This window comes from Seriola lalandi, unplaced genomic scaffold, assembly GCF_002814215.2.
Source record: "Seriola lalandi dorsalis isolate HSWRI2012SDOR001 ecotype SW California unplaced genomic scaffold, Sedor1 jcf7180002054919, whole genome shotgun sequence".
Taxonomy (NCBI): domain Eukaryota; kingdom Metazoa; phylum Chordata; class Actinopteri; order Carangiformes; family Carangidae; genus Seriola; species Seriola lalandi.
Window position 1 is genome coordinate 12,784 of NW_019525471.1, and position 23,735 is coordinate 36,518.

A 23,735-nucleotide genomic window follows, 5' to 3' on the forward strand; every position below is an offset into this window, starting at 1 on the left:
GGCAGGTTAGAAACCCAAATGAGATTACATTATTTCAATTCTTTTATGGATTTATATGTGTTCAAGTATTTTTTGTTGACTGATGCAAATCTACTTGTTCTGTGGCCATATTACAAATAGATCAGGGGCAATAAAAACTTTAAAAGCTGCTGGATTTGTTCAAACAAACAAGGCCAAATGCGTTCAAGGACTCCATGAGATCACGGCTGGAATGCACTCTTGTAAGCGAGCCGATTTAAACCCCTGTTTCATCTTAACAAAAGCCCATTGTGTTGGTCAAAGTTCTTCTTTTACTCTTTTCGCCCCACCCTGCTTTCCCTCACCCACCCGTGGTCTATGACCGTCACAAGGTCGTTGGCCACTAGTGTGAGTTTTCTGGGTTCAGAAAAGTCCCTTGCTGCTTGCACCTCCATTGGTTTAGCCTGTTGAGGAAGAGAGAGAAGTGAGTAAAAATAACACAGGGACATACTGAACATTTTTTTTATTTTAGTTAACAGATTCTGTCTTTGCGTATGTTCAGACCTCTGTCACCATTGTGGTGAGCTGGGCGAAGCTGGGTCTGTCACCAGCATTGCAGGCCCAGCACTTCCTCATGATGGCGTACAACTCTTGAGGACCATCCGCCGGTTTCTCCAGACGCTCGCCCTCCCGCTCCACACGCCACAAAATCTATATCGCAGAGAGTGAATGTCAGGGATACTAAAACACTGAGTCACGGAGCGAAGTGTTAGGGTGGGGACACACATTCCAAACTTGAAGACAAATACACTGTCTGGCATGGGTACAAACACTGAAAGCATAGCATGACTGATGTAGCGGACAAGCGCGTACCTGTCGGCCTGACAGACCGAACCAGGGCTCCTCACAGTAAGTGAACATCTCCCACAGGGTGACACCAAACATCCACACGTCTGAGGCATGGGAGAAGGAGCCGACACGAAGGCTCTCTGGAGCACACCTGGAGGAAAAAGCGTGTCGGCAGACCAGCAGGAAGGTAAAAATGAGTGAGAACAATCATTATTTCCTCCTCCAACTTCAATCGTCCCACTTTTTCCAAGAGTCCTCACCATGCGAACGGGATGCGTCTGTGTGCCGACATGACGTAGTGATCTGCCTCGTGGCTCAGGCCTCTCATCAGGCCGAAGTCCCCGATCTTCACCGTCTCCCTGGAGGCCAGCAGCACATTTCTGGCAGCCAGGTCCCTGTGGATGAATCTCCTGGTCTCCAGGTACTCCATACCTGCCGCGATCTGGGTGGCAAAGAGCCAGAGGCGGACCAGAGGGTACTCATACTGACGTGAGCGCAGCATGTCGTATAGTGAGCCCAAGGGGGCCAGCTCTGTTACCTAGAGCACACAGAAAAATAGGTCAGTGTGTATTCCAGCTTTAACAGATCCATTCATCGCTCCTAAATAATCCCTGCCCAACATGTTCAATCATGAGAAAACAACAAAGTGTCTCACCATCTTGAGCGGCTGTGTGAGCACCACACCATAGAGCCGTATGATGTTGGGGTGATCCAACGACTGCATGATGGTTACTTCTTGGAGGAAGTCCGTCAGTGTGTCTGTCTGCCTCGACATACTGCTCCTCAGGGATTTTACAGCAACGGGAAGCTGAGAAGAGGCAAACGAAGAGGCTCAGTGTCACACACCCTCACCCTCTCCCCTCCGCCTGGGTTTGTGCGTTAGCGTAAACCCCTCTGCACCAGTTGTGACTTGACATTTTTCATTATCCTTCATCAGAAGCACAAGCGTCAGATAATGGAGGAAGCTCATGATATGAAGTTAGACTAGGCTAAAGCTAGCTAGCTAAAACAAGCCACACTCACATATTAGCACCACAAATAGTTGATATGGTGGATTATGGTGATCAACAAATGTGTTACAACATACAATTTTGAGGATTTGTGGCGCTGCAGAGATGCCGCGGCCTACAAATCATATTCTCCATACGTAAGGGGAAAATCATGGTTGGTTTAAACTGACATGATGTGCTGTAAAGTAAAATAAAAGCACTTGTCACTTTGTCCCTTGATAAATGTATTTGTACCCTTTAAATAGAACATGACATACAGCATCTGTTAGCAAAAGGTGCCAAATTTTTCAAAAGAAAAACAGAAGTCCTGCTTATACTGGTATATGGTGTTATACTGCTTACCACTCTCCCAGTTGGCGTGTGCCACTCTCCCCTCTTCACCACCCCAAAGGACCCGGAGCCCAGCTTCTCGGCCAGAATCAGCTCGCTGTCCTGGATCAGACACGGAAGAGTGCGGCTGCCGACTTCCTGGCACTGAGCCTGGCCGCTCCCCTGCTCTCCTCCATCCAGACCTCGCCCGCTTAGCACCTGTGTACATCATTAAATTAATAAAAAAAAAACAAACTGCCAAGCCTGACTACATGTGGTTCACACACAATCCACGTGAAATCTACAACAATGTTAATGTAACTAGGTGCTTCAGACCTTCGGTATCCACGGCCGTGATCGTGAGTTTGCCTTGTAGCGTTTCAGAGCTTCCCATAATCTTCGTTGTGCTGGAAGAAAAAAATTTACATAATTATTCTCAACATGACATATTAACATTTTATCACAGCCTTTATTGTTTTATAAACTACAGTAACATAAACTTAAAAAAATATTGACCAATAATTTAACTTTACAGTTACTCAAATGTATCATGCTGCACACCATTACTTTAATGTCATCATGTCAAATTAGATTAAATTGTATTAAATGATTAGCTGATTAATCGAACATTTGATTGACATAAATTGAATTCCTTTATTTAAGCTTTGGTCTAAGCTTTAAATGCTCAGTGTCTATCTTTAAAATGACATCACTTTGACTTAAGTAGCTGCACAAAGTGAATTTATCTGATTTCGGGAGATGACTATGATTAATGTGCAGGAGAAAATATTCTCCTGTAAAACAAACCTTTTAGTTGTTGCACTTAACAAACTCAACTAGGACACTGTGATGATCAAACATTAGTTTATGCAAATGGATCCATCAACACTGTAAATCCAAAGGTTGGTTGTGGGGAATTAAAAAGACCAACACACCACTTTAAACAGAAGAAAAAGCATTTGTGTCAGAACCAGTTTAAACTCTTCTTTGTCTTGTGACGAAACAAAAATCCATTATTGTGGCAAAGGGGAAATGTTCTCTGACAGATACTGTACATATTGATTTTCACTCAGCGTGGAAGATCAAAGGAGACGATCAGGCTCACCAGGTTTGCTGATTCCTATCTGCTCCAGGTCGGACTCCTTGACGTAGGCGAAGTGCTCGATACGGGTGATGTTGAGGCCATCTCTGACGCGCAGGTAGAATTTCTCCAACTGGACCTCGGCCAGGAGTTGGTACAGCCACTGAGTGTCTTGGTCCATCAGCATGACCTGCCTTAAAAGGGGAAAGATCAAAGTTTACAAGACATACGAGACAGTGTAGGGACCTTTTGTTTTCAATAAATGTCAATTTCTTGTATCAAATCTCCGCAAATCTTTTTTTTTTTTTTTGTCATTAGGATTTCAGAATAAGAGCAGGAACTCAGAACTCTAGTCGATGGATCTAAGACAAAACCCAAAGATGCAAATACCTAACAGTCTTCCTCATCTCATTAAAGAACCTGTTACACTGTAGCTTCGCTCCCACTTGGGCCTTGTTAAGTTACCATGGCGACTGAACAAAAGGCCCATAGTGGGTGATGAGGGGGGGGATTGTTCAGCCTTTAGCCATGTGCCAACTTTTAACAAGTTGTTTGTTGGTATCCCATGAGGAGGAATCTCTATATCTATCTCTGTCCTGGCAGCTATTACAGTGTCTGCTGATCCCATTTTCTAGTATATCAAAGTTTTACAGGCACAAAGACCAGTACATCTTTTTATTTTTTTATAAACAAAAGCAAAGTGAAAAGTGTCATTTGCATATCCTTGCACTACCAAACATGTCGCTAGCTACCCAAAAGAGAGCAAAGGCCGACAAGGGAAACAGTGCCGGACGATGGAAGAAGCAGACAAGTGGAGGCACAGGAGGAGGAACAGGTGGATGAGGGGAAAGGGTGATACAGGAAGCAAAAAGGGTTGTGACTCATTTTCTGCCTCAGACATGACGATCCTGAGAGGTGAAAACATTAGCTTGCCGGTGGTTTAGGGGCACCAGTCGGACCGGATCCTGTCTACAAGTATTTATGTGACTACTGAAGCCATAGTGAGTTTCTTGACAGCAGCATGACTGTGAATAAACTCTGATGAGGCTGTTCTGGGTGTCATTTTCACATTTAAATGACCTGTCTGCCTCCCAATTTGTATTTCTTTGATCTGTTTAATGTTGATATTAAGCAACTGCCCTGCCCTGTGTCATTAGTGCAACATCAAGGATGATTAAGTTTGAATAACTTCCTTGTTGCAACAAAATGAAAAGTTGAAAACGCAGCAAATTCTTCTTTTGTTGGATATGATCTTGGCTTCTGTCCTTAATGTTACAGGAGGGTTGTGAAGCCATAAATCACCTGCTTATCAGCACACCAAGCCCAGCAGGTATGAGTCAGGGAAGGCCTTCAACATTCCCGTGTCAGGAGACCTGGGAAAGAAATTGACATCCCCACTAAACGACTAGCAGAGCTACATTGTCATTAACAATCAACCTTCTTACAGCAAAACCAGACATGTGCAAGAGGGTACTAGCCTGGACTTGCATTCATTTCCAGGGACAACTCCCAATTAATTTGCACGTAACTTGAGTGAGCATGAGGCAAATTCTCCGCTGAGTGAGTTCAGACTCAGAAGAATAACACTACACACACACACAGATGCAGGTTGGTAAACAAAGAGAGCTCTGTGATCATTCTCCCTGTGTGCACACTGATGAATCTTTAACCTGCTCAGCTACTGAAAAAATCCTCTCAGTGTAAAGTCATGTGTGACCAACAGTCCAACTATTTAGTTATTAGCCTAATGTGGCTGAACAGTCACTGGTTAAACTCACACGGCTTTTATCTCAAAAGCCATTATCTGAAACTTCAAACTGGCCTGCAGCGTTGTTTACCCAGGAAAACTGAACTTCTGCAGCGGAGCAGTTGTTTACACCCGTGATGCCTGTTTCCTCTGGCTGAAGAACAAATCCAGATAAACCCACAGCCACACAGCTGAAACAGTCTTGTTATTAGTCACTGACAGAGCTTCATTTGCAGAGAAATGCTTCATTCTCTTATTATCAAAGGTGTGACGGGTGCAGCTCTCACACATCTGCTCAGGATGCTGTGTATTCTTTCCACTACACACAGTATGAGTGGGCTCTGTGCACAGTGAAGAGCAGCAGTCAAAGAGGGTTACTATCATTGATGGATTGTTGTGTAAACAGTACTGACATGTTGTAGCTGGTGGAGGTGAAGCTTCTCGAAACTGCTGTATAAACTGTAGGTATAATGCACCATGTTTGATAAAATCATCACAGCTAGGCTTTGAATATGAAACCTGAGTCAGAAAAGTAACTAATAACTATGGCTCTCATGTAAATGTAGTGGAGTGAAATTACAATATTTTGATCTGAGAATTGGTTAAAACAAAAAGAAAGAAGAAGAAAGAGAAAAAGAAAGTAGTTGCCTCTAAAATATAAACACTCAAGTATCTTACAATTATAACGAAGTCCAGTACTGGAATAAATGTACTTAGCTATATTCCTCTACTTTTAATGAAACACATCTGGCCATTTGGGATATCTGCCATTAATATTCCGTTTTTCTGTAAATGGGCAATTTAATCACCATTTAGCTCAATAATTTCCCGCTTTGCTCATTTTCTGACACTTGATTATTTCAAACTTTCAAACTGTCTCCATGAGTTGTGATCCCAGACTGCAGCTTCCCCGCAGACCCGGGTCCGGACTGGTACCAGCTCTGGTGCTTACCGTTAACCAAAATAACTCAGTCTTCCGGTAGCTGGCAGTTATTTCTTAATCACACACGCCTCGACACCAGTGATCCATGATGGTTTCTGAAACCGACGGAGGGCTCCCAGACAAATCACAACTCCTTTCTGAATCCTACACTCCTCATAAATAATCCACCGGCTGATAGATCCAGGCCGTTTCCCGCTGAAGATGCAGGTATATATTTTTATCTTACACGTCCCTGTGAGACACAACAAGTGTATTTGCGATCTACCTGGGTGTTTTCGGAGTCTTTCTCCGCCCCTCTCCAGATTGTGATGTAACCACACCCCTTCCTGACTTCTCTCACCTGAGCTTACGACATTACCTGCACAGGTAGAAACATTACCTAATGCCATAATTTGGCAATGTGTTCTAACTGGGTGAAGCGAAGTTAAACACATTATTATTATTATTATTATTATTATTATTATTATTATTATTATTATTATTATTATAGGGATATTATTAATTCTTACATTTAGTCATTATATCAAAGAGGTTGAAGTTACAATAAAGTCAGGTGCAGATTTATCATGTGAACTTGGCCAAATCTGTTTTAGCTCAAATAGTTTTAGTTTATACAACAGCCTGGCAATAAATTATACCTTCATTTATAAAGGGTTTATATAACAAATATAGTTAATAGATTAATGAATAATTAGCTTCTGGGTTGCCAGGTTGTGGAAAATCCTCCTTTATTAGCTCTTTCATTCATAAGGGAGACATCTCCATTGGACTGTTTGACCCCTTATCTACTGGAAAAGGACTGCAGGACATCAAGACCTGAATTAATTTATAATATGATTATTAACATTTATACTGATGGATTGTAGAGCCCATGACTTATTAAAATGTATAACTGCAGAATCACATTTGTGTTGATTCAACTTTATGGTTATTTTCAAAGGCTGCAGTTTGTGGAGCTGATGAATTAATATTGAACTGACTCCAAAATATTAGAGACACCTCTCAGTGCAATACAGTGGCATTACAAACAACAGCCTTCAAAGTTTCAAGCTTCAAGTTTAATCAACACCTCTTGAAAACACTGTGACCCTCATGACATCACAATTTGCTTTGGCTAGGTGTCCCTAATAAACTGGTAACTGCAATTTTAATGCAAAAATAAGTTGATTATCTTCCGACTACATAGTGTAATGTGATGTGTTGTTTTCCTTAATAGATCACGGGGCATAAACATGTTTCCAACTGCCACCATGACCAATGTAAAAATGTCCTATTAGTAATAGCTGGGGTGTTATTTCTGTGCTATTACTATAAATAATATAATTGATTCTTTCCATTGACCATGATTAATTCTTTCGTTTGACCTCAGACGAAACTTTCCATGAGCCATGAGCCAAGTCATGGTTTTCGGTCTCTTCCCCTCCTTCATACCTCCTTGTTGCAGAACAAGTTTGACAGGATTTTTTTTTTTTTTACTCTAACCTTGCTGTTCATTTGAATGCAAACCAGGCAGCACAGTGAAGGACCTGCCTGCACTTTGCACTTCCTGGTATAGTATCTCCCCCGGTCGCTCCTCCCTGCCCGCCTGCCTGAATTACTCAGCACACACAATAGATTTTAGACCCTGCAAACAGGAGCGGCCGTGGAGATCTATTTTCACTTCTTTCATGCACTTTGAACAAAGTTATAAAAGAGAGAGAGAGGCACACGATAGGTGTTGTCGTTTCCAGCTTCTTATAAAGTGTGACAGAACTTCCTTCTCAGGAATTATTAATAAGCTGACAGGCGGGAGCCTAACAAACAATACAAACAATACAATTCAAATGATGCCTCAGTTGTGTCACATTAATTCACGATTTAAGTAAGTCACCTTTAACTCATCAGACAGGTATTCAGACAACAAGCTGTCACCTCCAGGATCTGATGAGTCTCCAGGGCTAGAAAGGCTGTGGGGTGGATGTTTACACTCCTTCTGCTGTGTTAAATCTCACCTTAGCTTGGTCTTCAGATACTGAGGCTGAAGTTTGTGAGTGTCAGCTTACAGTGTGGGAAGCTCTCTCTGCCTTTTCACACGTGGCTCAGAGATGGGAGGTGAGGGGGCATGGCGTATGAATCACTGCGGGGAAAAAGAAGAATGAGGAGTGAGCAGAGGCAATACTGAGAGTGAGCAGCATTCACACGTACATACATGAGAGAGATATGAAGCAGTGCTGCCTCAGGGATGGGCTGAAGTCGCCCTGTAAATATCTGACACTGTCATTATCTCACCGTGTCTCCTGTGAAATGAATGAAAAGGACATCAGATACATAAAAGATGACAGAAGTGGAAGAGTGAGTGCACGATCACATTTTAGTAGAAGAAGAAAATTACAATGAACAAACAAACCATTTCATCCACAAAAGCACACATGTAATCCAAACTGTGCCTTGAAAGAAAAACTGAATAAAATAACAAACCACACAAAAACAATTCACAATAGAACATAAAAAAAATCCAGGACCTTAAAGTAAATTAAAATTGGTAAAGAAGCCACCGTGTATAACAGCCAAGGTACAGCAAAATAAAGACACACACATAATCCAAACCTTTAAAAGCAACAACATCTACATTGACGACCATAGACTCTGATACAGTAGTCTGCAAAGTGAGGCTTTTTATTGTTAATACTCAGAATCAGTGTGAATAATTGTTGTTCTTGTTAACTTGGTCACCAGCCTGAGAGGACAGTTTATGTGAATCCTAATAAAGAAATAGCGAATCAGGTGATAATCAGGGCCACAGCAGCTGTTTGTTGTTTATTTGCTTCATATTCATAAAAAATAGTAAAAGAAAAGAAACAAACAACAACAAAAAAAGTCACGTGTAGAAATAAAAATCTTTTTTTCTTGTAAGTGATCAATAATGATAGACTTAGACAAAGGCCAACAGCGCCCTCTACTGTATTATCACTGTAACATCACATGACTGTGGAATCGTCATCATTCAGCGACAAGATATTACTTCTCTTTAAAGTGACAATAAAGCCGGAAGTTATTTTCTATATTAAGATGTGATTCTTAAAATTATTTGACTAGTTAAAAAATAAACTGTTTTCTCGTAAGGTAACTATCACATAAAAAAATAAAATAAACCGGAAGTCCACTCTCAGATTGTAAACACATGGCTCCTTGTCGCGTGTGAAGCGCAATGATGCCAAAAGTCTCGGACATAAAGTTTCCAGGAGGATGTAAGACTCTTCCAGAAGGCTTCTGGTCCGCTGTGGATGTGTGGATACAGAAACCTCACGTTGTAAACAAGCGTCTCTGCGGGGCTAAAGAGACGGAGAGGAAAGAGGTGAACGCGGAGGAGCTGCTGCACGGTCCCCTCGCGGACCTGTCTCAGGATGTGTTGTCCCTCCTGAGCAGCGGGGTGTCCCCTGCACAGACACACCAGCAGGACAAACCCTGGTGCTCGACGGTCAGGACATTTATTCCCAAAGTGAACAGTTACGGGACAAGCCTGCATAAAGAAGTTGTGCTGAGAGGTGAGGGCTGGACTCATGAATGAAAGTCTCTGTCTCCTCTGTTTCTTTTTCTAAGACACTTTTTGTTTGTCTTCTCTAGACTTCGCCAGACAACAAGTGACCTTCCTTCCCCTGGAGGAGGACGCAGAAGGCCAGGTGTCTCTAAAGAAGAGCAACATCTATCAGATTCAGCTCTGCAGTCAGGACTGTGAGGACTGGTGGGTCTGAAATCACCATCCTACATCCTGCATCCTTACTGAGTGTCTGGAGGACAACATGAGACATCTGACATCATTTATTTATTTATTTATTTATTGTCTGAACGCCTTAAGGAGCTTTAGTTTTATTAGCTTGGTTTATTATAATACCATCAGTGTCTGACATCAACAAATATTAGATAATAGGGACTAGAAAACTAAAAATTTAATCATCTTTGAGTGGTAATTTCACTTAGATCAATCTAATTAGTTTAAACATTAATTGTAAAGCAGACCAGCAAAAAATGAAAAAAGTAGTAGCAACAAAGAAATAATAATAAAAAAAAGTACTGAGTCCTCCTCTCAGTGTTACTATTTGTATTAAAGTGCCTCATGTCTTCATTTGGACATGATTAGTAATAGATAAATAATTAGTGCTGACACATGCAGATGCAGCTGATGAAATCTGACACTATAGCCAGAAACTAATTGTCTTAGAGTCTAAAACAAGCACATCAGTAAAGAAATAAAACAACATTTTATCAACAGGTCCTTGGAGCTGCACGTCTTGACTCCAGGCGCCTGGTTCTCTGATGGCGTGGCGTACCCGAAGCTCCCCTGGCTGTCCTCAGATCTGCTGCCTAAACTGGTGCGCTGGGCCACCGAGTGCAAGAGCAGCGAGTTCAAGAGCACCTTGTCTCTGCTGCCGGTGGAGAAGTACAGCCTCGTGTACCAGCAGCTGAAGGACAAGTACAAGGCCATGGTCAAGGTGGAGAGGGTGGAGGCCTGTCTGTCTGTCTGTCTGTCACTCTAAATAGTGTGTATAAATAAATGTATAAATATTCTCATGTGCTCTCTAGGTTTGGCCTGAGGTGACAGATCCTGAGAAGTTTGTCTATGAGGATGTTGCCATAGCGACATATCTCCTGGTGGGTTCAAACTGTGTTTCATTGATTTAGTGGCTCAAATAAACTTGAAGTGGGTCTTGAAGATTAATATGTGAGGTGAAACAACCCTCGTGGCTCATCGGTCTTTTTGCGCTTGAGCCAAGTGTACGAACGTGTCCGTGCTTGTTTGTGTGGATGAAAACGACTTTTATCTGTCACATGTCGTCACGTCCTGCAGCCAAAGGTGAGTCAATCAATTTGACTGTGAAAAATGGATTTGACCCAGTAAATCAATCCATGTGTCATGTCGGAGGCAGGTGAAAAGGTGTGAGCAGCAGCAGCAGGTGTCACACTTCAGTTGTAAATTGGGTTTCACTGAAATGATTGAGAGCCCTCGTGATTGTACGCTATTGACGATGGTCTGTCTCTGTGCCGTGCAGGTGCTGTGGGCTGAGGAGCGGGCAGAGAAAGGTCTCGCTGGCAGACAGTCCTTTGTGGACCTCGGCTGTGGAAACGGCCTCCTGGTTCACATACTGACCAATGAAGGGGTGAGTTAGAGGCTCCCATGACACAGTAGGTGAGAAGCTTTCTGAAAGGCCACAGAAAGCCAAAGAAAACAACCATAATATACCAATTCACCACCCTCTTTTGAACTTGAAAAGAAATTCAAATTCAGAGGAAAGGTTTATAAATAACAGTTGAATTTACCTTTGAATTGGCAACTATTAATCCAGATACACTGACACGTTAAACACTGGTCCCTCATAGCCAGAGGTCTTTCAATTAGCCAGATCTTCACTCGCCGTTTAATCAATGACATGGGGCTGGCTGGAGCCCAGGTGATGTGGATTCATGGCCCTGAATATATTAAATCCACACTCCCATGTCGCCTTAACATCCAGTCACAAACTAGGTCAGGTGTAATTGAAATTACACACAGCGGCTGATAGTCAGAGTGTGAATGTGGCTGTGATTAGCAGCTGACCTGACCGTCATGCCATCTTGTGTTGCAGCACCCTGGAAAGGGTATCGACGTTCGGAGGAGGAAGATCTGGGACACGTACGGCCCCCGGACTGTGCTAGAGGTGAGCTGGCTGAGCGTGGAGAAGGCGGATTTTAATTAGTGTTATTATCCATATCATGCGATGGAGGTGTCTTTTCAGCCGGCATTGCCCCCTCACTGGTATCACTGCTTTATACTTTGATTAATTGTTTTTTTACTTTTTAAACAGATTTAACTATTGATTCTGCCCTTAGTATTAGACAGATAGTTCGGTGCATTTCTGAGTGACCCCCATCTGCTGATGAAGACCATGTCATATGATCAAAAGCTCCAGAAAGAGCTATTAAAGGGACTTTGAACCTTCTTCTTTTGACGTTTCAAACACTGAGGATCAAATTTGAGTTATGCAATTTTAAATAGACAAATCTGAATTTTAAAATACACGTCCTTGATGATGGCACAGACTGAACTAGATCAGAAACAGTCAGTCTGTTAATGAATTAGTTGATCAACAGAAAATGCATCATGCTTCTGATAATCAATTAACTGCATAAGCAATTTTTTGAAGGAAAAATGCCTGTAATTAGCTGGTTCCTGCCTCTCAAATGTGAGGATTTCCTGCCTTTGGTGGTGTTATATGGCAGTAAACTGGGATTTTAACTTTTTGACAAATTAATTGATTAATGGACAAATATTTAGAAGATTAATCGAGCAAATCTGAAACAAACAATGTCAGCTATTTAATGAGCAGTAATAAAGCAGTGATGTTTTTACATTGATTTAACATGGTACAGAGAGTGTTGAACTTGTTTTAATGATTGCTACAAACTACAAAAAGAAAATGTCATATCCACACTGGGGACTAACGTTGAATTCAGACATATTAAACACACATTTGCAGGGAAACCTGCCCCCCCCAACCCAAAAAAAGAATAGCACTGCACTCTCCTCTCTGCTGTGTGGCCTCAGTTGCTCATTTGACAACAAGCTGCTGACTGCTTCCATTTCAGGTCATCTATTATTGACTGATTTTTAGCAGAGCGGACGTGGCTGACCAATCTTTCTCAGCCCCGAGGGGCGAAGTGCTTAGTTTTAAACCTTCATTTGGAAGCTCTCTGAACGTCCCAGGCCTCGGTACTCTTAACTTACATCATTTGTAATGTTGGAGGATGGGGGTGTCTGTGGAAAAGAGCAGAATATGAAAGGTTTTATATAAATCCTTAGCTGAATTCACACGACCAACCAGCCCCAAGACAAAAGAAGTTCTCATGAATCCTACATTGACAGGTGTGTGATATATTGAAAGTTTGAGAAGATAAGAAGTTTTCCTTTTAGACAATTCCCATTAAATGATTCAGAATCAAATCATGCCAGTGTACATCCTCCCTGCTCTAAGGCGCTCTCGTGCTCTGTGGGTCTTTGCTATTTCAGGAAAAGGCAATTACTCCCAGTGAGAGCTTCTTATTCCCGGGTGCGGACTGGCTGATTGGGAACCACTCGGACGAACTCACACCGTGGATCCCCGTTATAGCAGCCAGGCGAGTCATCAGCAGACACAATCTCACTCAGCAGCTCAAGTGCCAGCTGATCTCTCCAGTTTGGAATAACATTATGGGCAGAGGGAGGATGTGTGAATATGTGTGTGTGTGTGTGTGTGTGAATATGTGTGTGTGTGTGTGTGTGTGTGTGTGTGTGTTTGTTCCTGTGCATGTCGGTTCACAAGTGCGTTTATTAAAACGACCACCTGATGGCGATGTTGAGCCTCAGTCTGAGAAATCCACTTTTCCCCTAATGTAACTACTGATGATAATCTCTTGCAGTGGATTGTTGCTTCCTGTCTGTTTAACAGTTTCAGATCCATGAAAACAGTTGGGGAAATACTTAAATGAGCATAAGCAGGACAGACTGATAATCATCATTGTCTTTGGCACTGAATAAGAATGTCTCATGTACTCTCATGTTGCAGGTCGTCTTACTCCTGCCGCTACTTCGTTCTCCCCTGCTGTTTCTTTGACTTCTATGGAAAATACCAGAGACGTCAGTGCAAGAAGTCTCAGTATAAAGAATACATCGATTTCATCACCGAGGTCAGCCAAGTCAGTGGCTTCAACACTGAAGAGGACTGTCTGAGAATACCGTCTACCAAACGGGTAGGCTTACAGAGTCAGGCCTGACCTACATAGATTATGTGTTTGACTTCTTGTATTTTGAATAAGACATATCTGTAAAAATTTGTCTTGTGTGATTTATGTCTTTTATATATATTTTTTTCTTTTATTCTAATCTACATAACAAGTTTCAAAATATTTTTAAGCAGCAGAGCCCAAGATATCCTGACTTTTGGTCTCTACTGTGGGTCACACTGCAAAATCTCTGGATCCTACAGTTCCCATAATGCAATGTGGTAGCATCTTTTATTGCACACTTCTTGGAATATGCCCAGTTTGCAACTAGGGCTGCAGCTAATGGTTATTTTCGCAATTGATTAATCTTCAGATTATTTTTGTGATTCATCGAATAATCGTTTAATTCATGAAATGTAAAAAATCGTGACACTAGGATTCCTGCTTCACGGTTGTCTGCCTCCGCCACTCACACTAGTTTCAGGTCACATCCCTGTTTATCCAGAATCACATAAAATATAATCCATTTGTGTGAAATTTTGTCATAATTGCCATGTGAAGTCTTGAGTTGAAGGTTTGATTCTTTAACTCTTGTTGCATGTCATCTCTCTTCATCTATGATTATATACTTTTTCCACTGGTACTTTCCAACAAAGCAGAGATGCCAAGAATAGATATCTTCTTACAAGAAAAGACAGTCTTTTAAGGGAGTCATTAGATCTCTCTGCAATATTATCATAAAATGTCTTCCTGTTCTTCAAACAGGCACAGCTGTGCAGCTGCCTTTTTTCCCACCTGAGCCTCATTTGTATATACACAAGGAGATAAATCAAGACTCTGTTGTCCCCAAAGGCACGTTTGTTTCATCGCTGGTAGCCATTAATGGCTATGATACACATGGAGATGTAAAATTAACAAGCAAGAATTTACTGTGGTTTTAATGTAGAGGGATCAGTCACATAAATGCAAAGGCTGCTGGAGGAGATTCATATTTTTTTGTTTCACACGTGGGAATGATACTGGAAGATGAACATAGAACTATTTCAATGTTTTCCTGAAAGTTTACATTGTTTTAATGGTTCACGAGTCAGAGTGATTGTCTGAAAAAATAATTCTGATACTTTCCCTGAAAATCAGATATATCCAAATATCCAAAATTATAATTGTGTTATTGTTATATCGCCATAATGCTGTTGTTTTCTTACGTATTGAATATCAGTGAGTCACTACATTGTAATTTCTGCGTTGAGTTTCTGGTTTTACAGATTCAGGCCTCAGCACCCATGGGAGTCATCCTGACATTCAGCCTTTTCTCTCTGCAGGTGTGCTTGGTAGGAAAGTCGAGAAGCTACCAGCTACGTGATGAGGCCGAGGCAGAGCGACGGAGAGCTCATTACGTCCAGAGGCGACAGACCATACCCGGGGTCACAATTCAATGGTCAGTCATCGGAAATGATGGGCATTGTTGCCATGGGAACGCAGACAGTGACAGGACCCCCAGAAGCAGCTGGGGAGCCGGGTTCCAGCCCAGAGACAAGGTTGAAATGGTTCGAAACTGCGCCGCTCTCCCCCGGGACTTTGTTGACGGCGTTGTCCTGCAGGTTGCTAATGCTCTTCTGGGAATGACTGTGGATGACGGCGGGGGGTCCTCCGCTGACTGGAACCGAGGAGGTAAGCTACAACACAACAACAGCCACAAAGCATCAGGGATAAACAAACAAATCAGTCTCCCTGGACGTGAGCTGCTAGCGAAGTGATGAACAGGTTCAGATTAAATTCAGAGGAGGACACATTATCTGTACAGTGTGCAGAGATTAGGATCAGAGAAGTAGGGAAGTTGAATAAAAAGGATGTTTTCAAGATGGCTGACGACACTGCTTAACAGCTATAAAGCTTTTAATGCCTTCATTTTAGGCCTTTAAAGTTGTTTTTCCCAAATGATTTTCTTAAAAACATAAAACTTAAAGAATGCTGATACATCTCCCAACAAAATGTGTTGACTAGCTTTCTAGTAACTAGTCGTGTATCTCTGTTTTGCTAAATGTCTGTCCTCCTACCATTAATATTTATATTGAAATCTAAATTAAAAAGAAATATATTACAATTTAATCCACTGTATGCGATTTAAAGGAAACACAAATAACATGAATACCAGATGGTAGCTGCTGAGATCTGCTAAGCTAGTCATGTTATTTTTTAGCAGCATACAGTATGATATTTTTTATGCTAAGCTAGGCTAACCAGCTGCAGGTTGTAGCCTTGTGTTGATCTTCTATCGCTGTGCAAGTGAATAAGCATATTTTCCAAAATGTCAAACTGTTCCTTTAACTCAGTTCTGACCAAACATGCGGTGCCTGTGTTTGGCCTTTGTAGGGCAAGATAGATGTAACCCCAACAACTCCAAAACAACACGCATGAATCACTTCTCACATTTCCCGTCAGTACCTTAAAATATATTTCAAGCTGCTCTGTCGCATGTTGGCAACTTCTGAAGCCTGAGCCTCATGTCTGATCCCCCCTCCATCATCCTATCTAACCCCCCGACCTCTCTCGGCACCACCCTGTCCCCTCTCGCCATCACTCGGCGGGGCCTTCGGGACCCAAAGCGACGCCACTTTTGAACTCTGTATCTCACCCTCTGCCAGCCACTTCCTGCACCGCACGGCACAGAGAGTGCCACGCGCCGCATCACACACACACACACACACACACACACACACTGTTTCACTCAGCTGCCACCGACGCATCACCTTTGTCGACACCTGTGCACCCCCGCTGCCACGCGGACACACACCATATGAATGAGATAAGGAGATGAAGACTACTATGATTAAAACAGAATATGCTCTGTCAGGATGTCAGTGCTGAAATTAGAGATAGAAAATATGAGGCAGAGCGAATAAAGGGAGAGTGTAACTCTGTATAGAGATGACTGGATGAATAATGCACCACTATCTATGATTTATGCATGAGTATGCATTTGTATTGAGGTATTCCTACCAGTTATCTGCTGTGTAAGAACAAAGGTAAATTCAGGCAAAGACAGCCTGTGTTGAATAGATCCAGGAGTGTCTCGGAGTCATCGAAAAGCCTTTGAGATTCACTTTCTCTCCATTTTTAGTGCATCTTCAAAGAGTCTGATGATTATTGATATTATAATCATTTAATTTTCGATATTAAAATGATACCACAGGAGAATTTTGGTTATATAGCTTGTATAGTTACAGTTGCTCCTGATTACCAACAGATTTGTCAAACACACACGTAGCTCATAAACTAACAGGATGCATTTAAAAGCGTATAAAAAAAAAAAAGAACTAATTGTTAGAGCCTGCGGATTTGACCTATTTGCCCAAATAAATATTTATTGTTGGATATGTTCATTGGTCAGTGGAAGTGACAAATTGAAGCGTCAATAAAACTCACAGTAACGGTTTTTGGACGTATGTGCAAAGTACTGTTGTCTGCAGCTGAGTCTCAGGAACTATTGAAAGGACTCGCGTATCAGAAGTTGGCAATGAAAGCTTTGCCAGATTCTTAGGCTCGTTTACTCCTTCATGAGACACTTTTATGACTTTTCTATATATTGACTTTATTATACTAATTTTTTTTTTTTTTATTTATATTTTCAAACCTATATTGGAAACGCTACCAGCCCTGCTGCTGTTACTTAGCATGATGTCTGTGATGTGTAGCTCACTGGGTGTTTTGAGCAGTTCATGTGTGAACGTGTGAATCTTGTGACTTTAGCTGTGAGTCAGGTTACTAACTCATGCATGCTGTACTTGCTGACTGGGCTCATGTAGTTATGTAATCGTGCTGAGAGCGAAAGTAGCTGTACATCTGACACGCATGACATCCCGCAACACTGAACCTCAAATCAGTCAAGTGTCGTTTTGGCAGAGGAGAGTTGGTGCAGTCGAATATTCACAGAACATATGATGTAAATGTTCTTTACACTGTTGCGGCGTGTGTGAAGCAGCATAGAAGAGGGAGTGGGTGAAAGTGTGTTATTAACAGGTGGGCGCCTCCCATCGCACTTTAGGCCCACAGTCCTCCAGCAGACCCGGCAGTAGGTTGTGCTTCTCCATCATCATCATCATCATCATCATCATCATCATCATCATCATCATCATCATCATCATCATCATCACCTGCATTGCTGATTTGAACTGCGTTCACCTGCACTAAAATCAGACTTGTACATTCAGATTACACCTCACTTATAATGCTGTCGCTGTAAACACGAATTCTGTTCCTGCGTTCACATTTCTGATTGAGAGGTCTGTGATTCTTTCATCAGGTTAGGCTGCAATCAGAGCTTTTCATTATCGATTAATTGTTTAGTTTAAAATAGTGTTAATAGTCACAGTTTGACATATGCAGGCTGCTTGCGTTGCCCAACCAACAATCCACAATCCAAATATACCAATTCTATTGTCATGTCGGACAATGAAAAGCAGGAGGTAATCCACACTTGAGAAGTACAAGTGGAATATTTGCTTGATTGACCTATTATTGTAATTAATATAAGTGGAACAGTGTACTGATCCCCAACCTTTCTGGCTTGTGACCCTTTGAAGACAAGCATACAACTGTGAGCTGTGAGAAATTCAACCAAACCAACCAACTAATGTTCCCCTCCCAGACTGTTTTCATTATAAGAGTTTCTAGAGTCTTGAAGAAATAAAACTCTCCAGTATTTTACAAGATCAGAAAAAAAAAAGGTGTAGCAGAAACGTGTTATTTCCTCTTCTTTCCCTGTTGGGACGGTTCCGACTTCGGCCCTCGGTAAAGATGGCAGGACTCCATTACTATTTAATATTCTATTTTTAAACATTTCCAGGTTTGGAAAGATAATAAAATGGAAATATGAGTGATCCTATGTTACAGTTGTGCTGTTGGTAGCTGATGAAAATGATCCTTTCAAATGTTTTATTCATCACTCAGCAATTTCAGAGCTAATCTGTCTCCACTCAGCCTGATTCTGAATTGGCTTTGAGCAGCAAAAACAATCCTCCACAACAAGCAATCAGGCGCTGGCCATCTTTTACACGGGCACTTTCAAGTCCAACTGAGCGTCAAGCTGAGCCATTAATAATTGTCTGCGCCTGGTTTTAGTCCAAACAGATTCTACTCTGTCAATACTGCCCTTCTCCCATTAATCCCCATTAACATTGTAGGCAGTAAAGGGCAGCTTTAAACGGTGTATTGATATTATATTAAGGCCTGGAGCTCCCTGGCGTCTGGGCTGTGGGACGGCAGTCTGCCCAGTTTCACACCCTGCAGCACAGGACTGTGTTTGGCTGTGCGAGTGTCTGTGTCGCATATTTTAGGGATTAATGCAGCAATTTGACCAGCTCAATTTGTGGATGTATTTGGGTGGACAATATGTTTTTTGATGAATTTTTGTGACAGAAAAACAGAATTGAAAACCATCATGCTGTAGCTCGGTTGTAATTTAGTTTGAATAAACTAAAACCTAAATAGAAGTTTTATTCCTTTGACCAACTGATCTCAGATCAGAGGCACAGACAATATGTGAAATTCTCTTCTATCCACCGATCTCTAAGCCAACAGGGATTGCCTGAAGTGCCATCAGAGATTTGGTGCAAAAGTACAATGAAGATCGCATTAAGATGTCTGTGGATTTGGGTCAAATTTTGCTATGAAACAACACAACGGAGCATTAGAAATCCTGTGGTGTGTCCCGCTCCAATATGTCAGAGAAAAGAGGAGGAAGATTGTCATTTGTACAAACCAAAGGTCAGCCCTGATTGAATTCTCTTGTGGGGGAAAAAGGGCAGAGCCAGAAATACAGACAAAAATCATGAAACGGAGCCCAAAGGCGTGGTGCTGCGAACAGAAACGTGTACGTCATGTATCGGCTTACGATTCACTAAACTCAGAGCTTAGGATTTTGTGTATTTCAATATCCCCCTTTCTCCTTTTTTTTGCTCTTTGGTATCTAAAATTACTGTCCCAGTGGGGGAGTGACGACAATGACTCATGCTCTCAAACGGCCGGTGGGAGATGCAGCGGTGAAATGCATGCTGGTTGCTCTGACAGCTTGTTGGAGCAGCTTTAATTGAGCACACTTCACAGCCCTGACTAACACTGAAACACTGAGACAGTGACTGAGGTGTTTCTTTTTTTTCCTTCACTTGCTCCCTGTAAAATGTTCTGTATATAGCACTGATCACCCTTTCACTCCTGGAACATTTTCGCTGAGAGGATGTCACACCGCAGTCATGGCTCTGCCTCTCCCAAAACAACTGGTGGCATCGACTCGAGCCAATCAGCTGTATCGGATGCTCCTTTTTTTTTTTCTTTTTTTAGAGTGTAATGATGGATAAAAATTATTTCTGTGCATGCCTGAAGCCGTGTGGTAATATATTGATGAATGAAAGGTCGATAGACCTCCTTCTGCTCTTTTGTCACGCTTATCTTTCATCCTTTCCCTCCCCCCTCCTCCCTCCTCTTCAGGCAGCCTCTCTGTGAGCGAGGTCGCCGGCCTGTTGGAGCAGGAAACCCTGCAGCTCCTGAAGAAGGAGTGTGGAGGCCTCCAGACGCTGCTCAAGAACAACCATCAAGTCTTCAGAGGTAGTCTGACTGCGTGCTTTTCTGCATCTTCATGAATAGTTCACAAAGAGACTATTTTTCCAACATTACTATTCACTGAACTCTTCACTGAAAATGCAGAATAATAGAAAAACTACTTTAACCAAAAAATAAAAAACTTGAGGTCACTCACCAGCTTTGTCTCCCACATCTCACAACCTCCATCAGCACACAGAGCTTGCTCAGTTGTCATGGAGATGACTACTATTTCCAAGGCTAAGAATGAGCGTCATTCAACAAGTACATTGGAGACATTTTCCCTCATTTTTTTCCACTATTGGTATTAAACCAGTGCCAATGAACTAGATACAAAAGAATAGATGAGAAACAAACAAAAAAAAAAAACTCTGTACCAAGAAAATGAATTTAATATTCAATGATATACCATTTCCCTTAAGTGACTTTTTCCCCAACTTAAATCTCTCATTTTGAAAATAAATAGTTTTTTATTTCTTTTATTAGACCAAGTGATACAGAAAGTGAGAGGCTTGCTGGGTTTCTTTTTTTTTTTTTTTTTTTTTTTTTTTTTTTAAATATGATTTTATTTTTTAACCACTCTACATTTCAAAATGTTCTTTCAAAGATATCCTCAGTGTCACTCAACATAAACACACAGGGAGCTCCTTCAAAACTTAACAAGACTGTAGGTTTTTGTTTTGTCCATCAATTTTTATTGTTTCAACTTGAGAAGTGAGAATTTTTTTTTTTTTACCAGTTTCCTATGGTGACTGGTCCATGAGCCTCTGATGTTGTTGCCATGGAGGAGAAGCCAGAAACAGGCTCAAACAAAACGCCTTAGTTGCTGAATTCCTTCATCATCAACCGAGTGCCCGAAAATGATGCACCTCTGTAATTCTGGTGCCGCCTGCAATGACGTCTTGTGCTGGGGTCCGGGCCTATGGGGACCTATGTTACATGTCGTTGCCTCAATCTCACATCAATTTGTGTCATCTCTCTACTGTCTCCTAATAGTATTAATAATAATAAAGACATAAAATGTCTCCATCCCCCACGTGAAAGGAAGATTATTATTTATTTGCGAACACAGTTGCTCATCTTTTGTATTGATGATTCAACCAGGAGAGTTTCGAGCCTTAGCGTGCTCCAACTGTCGTCTGTCGTTATTATTATGCAAAACAGGTTGTTTACTTCTGGAACTCAGGATGCCTGAAATAACTCCTCCACTTCACTACTCTATAGGAACAGATTTATTTTTAAGTTTTGGAAGAAGCACTTTATTGTGAAGAGGTCTTGAAACTTCTTGTCACTCCTTCTCTTTCAGTGGAAGGAGGGAGGGTGTATATAAGAGACTGGCGGGACAGGAAGTCATCCAGGGCGGATACCAAGCGGAAGCCCGTTGCTCCTGGCGCCCTGAAAACTCGTCCCTGCTGGTTTCACACCCACCACCTTCAGGGCTGCCCTCTGCAGGCTGAACACTGCGCCTTCGCCCATGGACCTGATGACCTCCGACCCTCAACCAGACCTCTGAAGAAGATGAAAAATGATGCCTCCTGATTGGAGTATTCATCCTGGACACTTTATTTATTATTCATTTGTTTTTAACTTGCTCCCAACAATAAACGGACCCCTGAGTTAAATAGTGGTGAGTAACTAGATTTCGAATTAACAGTAAACGCTCCTTCCATCAATAGTTGAACCTGGTGTGAAAACTCCCCATGTCCACTCCTGCAGCCACAGAGAGAGAGAGAGAGAGAGAGGGATTTGGTCCGAGCAGTGTGAGTTTTATTGATGCGATGTTACATCATTTCTGGGAATTGAGGTCTTGAAATTTCACGGCGTCCTCTCTCTTCTGTGTGAGACCTGCCAAAATGTGATGCTTCCTGGTGCAGCTTAAGGTTTCAGTGTTGGAGCTCGCTGCCACCTCTGGGTTATCTGCCGGAATTTAATTTCAAAGGATTCTCAGGCCTTTATATTTACTTATTTAAGAACTGGACGTTTATAAGGTTCAGATATCCACATTTAATGTATCTCAAATGGATTTCAAGCAACATCTTTGTGTTTATTTGGAGATTATGAAGAATCAGTTATTTAGTTTTCAGTTTATCACCATTTTTCTTCTAGCTGAGGGGTTTGCCAAGTATTTTTCAACTTTTACCTCAACTGCACCAATACTTTTAAAAGCCTCTGTATATTTATAGTTTTTACCTCTGCACTTCACTTAGACATTTACTTCACCTCAGTCAGGTACTTTGAGGTTCACAGACAGGGCGGTGGATGAAGACCGGACAGCATTTGAACAAAGTAAATGTTAGTGGTATGAATTATTTGTTGGCAGGAGTTGAGGGGCGAGCTGCATGTCGTCCCCTCTGGACGGGCGCCGACTGTTGTGCCTCTCTAACGCAGTTGGCCGTCACCCTGTGGCTCAAATGTCAAAGACGGCCAGGCCCGCCCAGGGACTGCAGCGGGGCGATGAGAGGAGCCTCCTGGGGGGTTTGTTTGTTTATGTGACAGACAATAATCAGACTATTGATGCAATAAAGCACGAGGACAGACAATTTAAGTCCATTCAATACTGCAGTCACGTACTGACCACACAGATTTGCTTTGTAGCATCATTTTCATCATGTTTTACCATTGCTGCAGGTTGTTTAACAATGTGACGGTTGCAAGTTTATGACATTAAGTCATCACCTGACATTTAAGCCTTAAAACTTAAAGGGTCGGCTCACCCAACTTCTGAAAAAAAATTCTCGATTCTTATGGAAGTCCATTTATGCCAGGCAAAGGAAAACAGATGAAATATTAACTAGGTCAAAAGTATGAAATACTATTTTACTAGTCATATTTTTTGACTTAACATCTCATAATTTTGATTTGAAAAGACTGTTTTGAACATCTTAGCTTATATTTTTGATTTTGTCAATCGTAACTTAGTGTCTCATAATAGTCGCGTAATATGTCGGTATATCTTGGTATCTTATCATTTTGAATCAAATAGTCTAAATTCTGACTAATAGCTTTGACTTGGTAAGTAACTAATTGAGACTTACTATGCCCACTTACACTTACTTAAAGGGGGGGGGGGATCTTTTTCTTTTTGTATTTTTATTTGAACTGACCCTTTAAAAACAACTGCATTAATCCACAACACAAGACCAAATGAACATGAACCAAGATCACCGTCTCAGGTAGCAGCTGGGTCTTGTACGCTGCAGTGTATAAATCCCTACAGTGTCTGAAAGGGACATCCTAAGGTTTGTTACGTAGCAGACTGTATCCCCCCCCTTTATTCCCTGGAGCTCGATGGCTGTGTCCTTGAATATTGATGAAGGCGTATATGTGATGAAAGGCCATTTAGACAGAACGGCTTCAGCTGTGATGGACAGAATCTATAGAGGAGCTGAAAGTGAAACACTGACAGTGTGGTTGTGTTGTGACAGGCAGCACTCAGTCATAATGTGCACAGCTATGTGTGGGTTTTAATGACCTGTTTAAATCATTTCTCTCGCCCTCTCTAGGGCTCCCCTCCTCCCCACCCCCCCC

General features: G+C 41.8%; 2 protein-coding genes across 2 annotated transcripts in view; one reads left to right on the forward strand and one right to left on the reverse strand.

Annotated features, from left to right (window-relative positions):
- Window positions 1-6,169, reverse strand: part of tnk1 (tyrosine kinase, non-receptor, 1) — a 9,536-nt gene extending 3,367 nt beyond the window's left edge. Inside the window, exons 1-9 of the mRNA XM_087169875.1 lie at window positions 5,907-6,169; window positions 3,232-3,401; window positions 2,463-2,533; window positions 2,160-2,345; window positions 1,463-1,615; window positions 1,068-1,345; window positions 832-958; window positions 523-669; window positions 295-422 (exon numbers count right to left, since the gene is read on the reverse strand). Coding sequence (XP_087026001.1) covers window positions 295-422; window positions 523-669; window positions 832-958; window positions 1,068-1,345; window positions 1,463-1,615; window positions 2,160-2,345; window positions 2,463-2,533; window positions 3,232-3,394 — 1,253 coding nt within the window. The 5' untranslated portion in view covers window positions 3,395-3,401; window positions 5,907-6,169. The remainder of the gene's footprint in view (window positions 1-294; window positions 423-522; window positions 670-831; window positions 959-1,067; window positions 1,346-1,462; window positions 1,616-2,159; window positions 2,346-2,462; window positions 2,534-3,231; window positions 3,402-5,906) is intronic.
- Window positions 6,170-8,911: 2,742 nt separating this feature from the next.
- Window positions 8,912-22,747, forward strand: trmt44 (tRNA methyltransferase 44 homolog). The gene is made up of 11 exons (XM_023431217.2): window positions 8,912-9,421; window positions 9,501-9,618; window positions 10,147-10,366; window positions 10,458-10,526; window positions 10,925-11,032; window positions 11,498-11,569; window positions 12,919-13,025; window positions 13,454-13,637; window positions 14,933-15,281; window positions 20,097-20,213; window positions 21,514-22,747. Exons 1-11 carry the CDS (start codon window positions 9,085-9,087, stop codon window positions 21,744-21,746), a joined length of 1,914 nt encoding a protein of 637 aa, XP_023286985.1. The 5' UTR covers window positions 8,912-9,084; the 3' UTR covers window positions 21,747-22,747.
- The last annotated feature ends 988 nt before the right edge of the window (window positions 22,748-23,735 follow it).

Excerpts from the sequence above, each read along its gene's own strand:
- trmt44 (XM_023431217.2), top strand. The coding sequence starts at position 9,085 with ATGATGCCAAAAGTCTCGGACATAAAGTTTCCAGGAGGATGTAAGACT. Across the intron at positions 13,638-14,932 it reads GAATACCGTCTACCAAACGG|GTGTGCTTGGTAGGAAAGTC; the intron begins GTAGGCTTACAG and ends TTCTCTCTGCAG. Across the intron at positions 15,282-20,096 it reads CGCTGACTGGAACCGAGGAG|GCAGCCTCTCTGTGAGCGAG; the intron begins GTAAGCTACAAC and ends CCTCCTCTTCAG.